The 4,556-nt window shown below is 39.3% G+C and overlaps 1 protein-coding gene across 1 annotated transcript; it reads right to left on the bottom strand.

Moving 5' to 3' along the window:
* Nucleotides 1-457: 457 nt before the first annotated feature.
* On the bottom strand, nt 458-1,804 carry LOC121747466 (transcription factor bHLH100-like). The gene is made up of 3 exons (XM_042141499.1): nt 1,489-1,804; nt 770-1,105; nt 458-645 (listed from the first exon to the last, which is right to left on the bottom strand). The coding sequence occupies exons 1-3, from the start codon at nt 1,732-1,734 to the stop codon at nt 583-585; spliced, it is 645 nt and encodes a 214-aa protein (XP_041997433.1). The 5' UTR covers nt 1,735-1,804; the 3' UTR covers nt 458-582.
* Nucleotides 1,805-4,556: the final 2,752 nt, after the last annotated feature.

The following is a 4,556-nucleotide window of genomic DNA, read 5'->3' as shown; positions in this document are numbered from 1 at the left end:
CAGGATCGTCGGCCCCACTCGAACATGGGTCTCTCAGACCAGACCCGACGCCAACCTGGCTCTAATACCACTTGTCAGGATTGTCGGCGTCGGCGGTATTAGTTTGATATTATCCGCTTTGGGTCAAGCCCTCATGGATTTATATTTGGGTCACTCCCAAAAAGCCTCAAACTAATTGAGGTTGGACAGAAATTATATACACCTTCCAACTTCCCCCACTCATTCGATGTGGGATGGATTTGTAACCCAACAAACCCATCACACATCGGATGTCAAGAGAATACTGAAACCAGTATATAAATCCCATAAGTCACTCCTCCTATCACCCTATTAGTTTTAAAATAGAACCCATAGATTTCTATCATTGGTGCTCAATTATGTACATACCTAAAAAATTATCTAATACTATAAAGTATATATAGTGGGATTCCACAACTTCATGAACGTTAGTACACACTTCTTCTTAACTACTCTCCGCCTCTTGTTCTATAATCTATATCATTATTTAATGCCCACTATAGCCTCCACTAATAAAATAATATACATAAGATTAAAATACGACATGAACATACAAAATCTCTTCTAGATTAAAGGCCACAATTTCTCCTTGAACTTTTCAGCATCTATCACTTGACCATCTTGTGCCTGTTAAAAACCAGAACCCAAATCAATAACAAAAACTTACTCCCAAAGATTTCATCATTTAAACTAATAATAATAATAATAATAATAATAATAATAATAATAAATGATTAATTATTATCCATACCTGAAAATGGAGATTATAGAAAAGCCTAGATTGAAATGATTGGAAACACGAAGCATTGACCATGAGAAAACCATCTTCTTCCAATCTGGAGATTGCTTCAGAAAATGAACCCTTTTCTGCCTTGGGAATGCAAATCTGAATCACGACTTCGACGTCGTTGATTGGAGTTGCTGAAGCTGCTGAGTTGGAGGTTGATTTCTTTAAGTTTATGTGATTCTTGTCTGAAATTTTGGAGATGAATCTCTCCTTCTTGTGTTTCAGTCTCTCCACTTCTGCCTGCAGCTCAGTTATGTAATTCAGCACTCTTGAAATTGTGGCCGGAATGCTCAACTTTTTCTGCAACAAAGTTTTGCGTTAGACAAGATAACAGTGAGATACACAGTCAGATATGTCTAGGATTCAATAATAGTTATTGGGATCATGAAAAACAATTTAATCTTGATACACTACAAAAAAATTTATCTTTTTAGGAGATAAAAATTGAGACGCAATCATTTGTGTTGAAAAGTTTAGGATGCTTTCAATTACACAAATTAGAGTCCTTAATTGTATTAAAAATATCCTTAACGATTTTGTTGTTGTTGTTGTAAGTGATATTTTAAAGATGGATCTAAATACTTTGTCATTGACTAAATTTTTTGAAAAGATAATTGAAAAAGAGATAAATTTGTCATTTTCTTAAATCACATGTAATCATAGCAACCGAAGAGAGGTCTTACATAGTGATCTTGAGGAGGAAGAAGAGAGCGAAGATTGGCATACAAAGTGTTCATTTTCTTGCGACGATCACGCTCGCTTGCATTATGGTTGAGTTTCTTCATCTTCTTATCACCATCAACTCCATTTGTAAAATCATCGATTGGGAGATCTGAGGTATCTCTTCTCTCTCTACAAAAGTAGCTTAAATTTTCTTCTTCATAACCCATCATGGCATATGAACAAAATTGTGGAGAAATAGCCAACATTTTTTTTGCTCTAATGGAAATTGAATTACTCTATTTTGATATGTGGTGTTTGTGGTGTTTGATGACATGCTCTACATATATGTACTTGTCTACCTCTAATTACAATTTCAACTGTGCTATGTCAGCTTCATATTTCAATTTGGTTATAAAATTAAGACCCATATACTCCTCAAATTATTAAAATCACAAATTGACAAGATCCCATCACTTTTATTTTTCAAATTTTGGTCCTTTGTACGATTTAAAAAAAATTACTAGTTGATAAAATTCATAAATTCAGGATTTGTTCGTTAAATTCAGGATTTGTTCGCAATCATCACATAGTAAATACTCCCTCCGTCTGCCAATACTTGGCACAAGTTGACTTGATGCGTATTTTAAGAAATGTAATAAAAAGTGAATTTAAAAAGTTAGTAGAATGTAGATCCTATTTTTATATATTAAATTTTAAATAAAATGTGAATATAAATGAGTTAGTGAAATGTGGAGTTCATTACCAAAAGCAGTAAATATGACAAGTATAGGCGGACTTACTAAAAAGAAAACTAGTGACAAGTAATGACGGACGGAGGAGTAATATATAGTTGATATTTCTAATCAAATGATATTGTATTAAGTGTTTATGAATAAACGACATTGTTTTATTCGCTGGTGATGACATCACCATATTTTTTTTTATTGACATATCTGATACAATTTCATCAAAAAATATCATTATAGGATTATTATGAACATATCCAAATTTTATAATTTTTTCAATTAATTTTAGAGTCGGGGGCCGATCATACTTGGGTAATTTGCCCTTATTAGTATGATATTTAGAACCCTATTATACTACTACTCAAAAAGATCATTACTTAAATATTACCTAGAGAAAATAAAAGAAAATGTTCATTTACTTACGAAGAAAAAAGATCCATTCTGTGTAGAGGTTTCACACGTAAATTGAATAAACTAAAAGGAATTATGCATCCAATATGATGTAATTACTAGTATATTATTGGATTGCACCAATTGATAGGGGAAACACGTGCCAAATAATTATTTGTTTTTCTTGGCACGTGTTTATCTAACACGACACACTCTCTTTAGTTCTTTCGATGGCGAATGCACGTGGAAACACGCTGTCTTCCATAATGTTTAAGGTGTCCACGCAGCCAAATACGGTTATTTGTTTCGATTTTTTTGTTTGTTAGAGTGTCACTATAGGGGGCGGACAGCCCCTCCCACCGCCGCCCCCGAATCGAACCGCCGCGCCGCCGCGTCAGCCGCGGCTATAGCAATAGACAGCCGCGGCTATAGCCCCACTCCTTCTCTCTCCAGCCACCCTCAGCCGCGTCCTCGCCCCGGAGTCGGCGATCGCGCGTTCGCCGCCCCTCCCCACCCGCCGCGTCCACCCCCGCGGCGGACACCCTTCCCACTATAAGCCGCCCCGCTTCCGTCCCAAACGCGGCTATAGCCGCGTCCACATTATAGTGGACGCTCTTAGAGTTTCCCAATGGAGGAGCCGCAGCCCGCGGCTCGGTGCGCTGCACCCCATTGCAGAGGCCGAGAGCCGGGGCCCTAGGGCGAGAGACGTGGCTGAGCCGCGGCCGCGGCCTTCACGCGGCTGAGCCGTGTGAGCCGCGGCCCTCCATTGCATCGAGCCGCGTTTCACGGCTAGGCCGCGGCAAATAAATTTTTTTTTTTTAATTTCGAAATTTTTTTATAAATATACACTCTCATTTCCATTTTTTCACTTCATTCTACACTTCCAATCCCTTCATTTTACACTCTCAAACACTACAAAAAATGCAAGGTGGAGATGGTAATTCCCCGGGGTATGGAGACTCGGGATACGACAACTTCCCCAATCAGACGTGGAGTCCGCACTCGCCCCAATTCCGGGTCCAGCCATCCCAGCAAAGGAACTTGGTTCGCCAACCATCGGGGTTCGGGGACTACCGACCGAATATGGGCGCGATCAACAACCCGTCCCAGCAATTCCAATCCTCCCAATTCCAATACTCCCCGTCTCCTCTGTCTGAATCTGATAGATACACATGGGAACAGTTGAAAACAATCCGCCATCCGGGAAGCTAGATCCGCTTCCCAAGTCTCTCGGGCGAGCGCGGCGACACAACACCCTTCACCACCGACCGCGGCGTTGACTCAAACACTGGAGGTGCAGATGATGAAGCAACTCCAGGATAACTTGTCCTTGTACGAGAAGTCGACGGACCCTATCACCAAGATGATGTACTACGACCTCATTCTTAGGTTGAGGTCGAAGTTGGGCTTCTCCGATGGGTCGGCGACGGGCGAAGCCAGCGGCAGTGGGGCCGGTGTCGGCGGCGGTGGAGGAGGTGAAGAAGATGTGCCGGATTCCGATGACGCCACCGAGTAGTTAGCGGTGACGTTTTTTTATCTTTTTATGTTGTGTTTTTTAAAAAATTTCGTTGTAGAATTTTCCCCTATAAAAAATACGACGAAAATTTATCTATAATTCGTAACTTTATTAAATTATGTTAGATCTCAAATTATTAGTTTACAAAAATTTAATAAAGTTAAATTAAAAAAAACATTAAAAAAAAATAAATTAATTTTTTTTAAAGGGCCACATTTGGTGGCCCTTGTTATTTTTGTTATAATTTTGACTTTTACCATTGTGAAGGCCACAAGAGAGCCACGAATGGTGGCCGGGCCACATTTGGTGGCCTTTGAAGGCCACCATTATGGACACTATTAGAGTTATCCATAAATATTGTAGAATTCAGAATCAATATGACGTGAATATATAATCCCCTCTTCGAGTGATAAGCCCTACGATCAAAATTAAAATG

Source organism: Salvia splendens, chromosome 9 (assembly GCF_004379255.2).
Source record: "Salvia splendens isolate huo1 chromosome 9, SspV2, whole genome shotgun sequence".
Taxonomy (NCBI): Eukaryota; Viridiplantae; Streptophyta; class Magnoliopsida; order Lamiales; family Lamiaceae; genus Salvia; species Salvia splendens.
This window is presented reverse-complemented; position numbering and strand designations above follow the sequence as displayed.

What these genes read in the sequence shown, in the direction of transcription:
- LOC121747466 (XM_042141499.1), bottom strand. Translation starts at nt 1,734, where the DNA reads ATGTTGGCTATTTCTCCACAATTTTGTTCATATGCCATGATGGGTTAT. An exon ending in TTCCTCCTCAAGATCACTAT is followed by an intron (nt 1,106 to 1,488) that starts GTAAGACCTCTC and finishes ACTTTGTTGCAG; the next exon opens with AAAAAGTTGAGCATTCCGGC. An exon ending in TCTATAATCTCCATTTTCAG is followed by an intron (nt 646 to 769) that starts GTATGGATAATA and finishes GGTTTTTAACAG; the next exon opens with GCACAAGATGGTCAAGTGAT.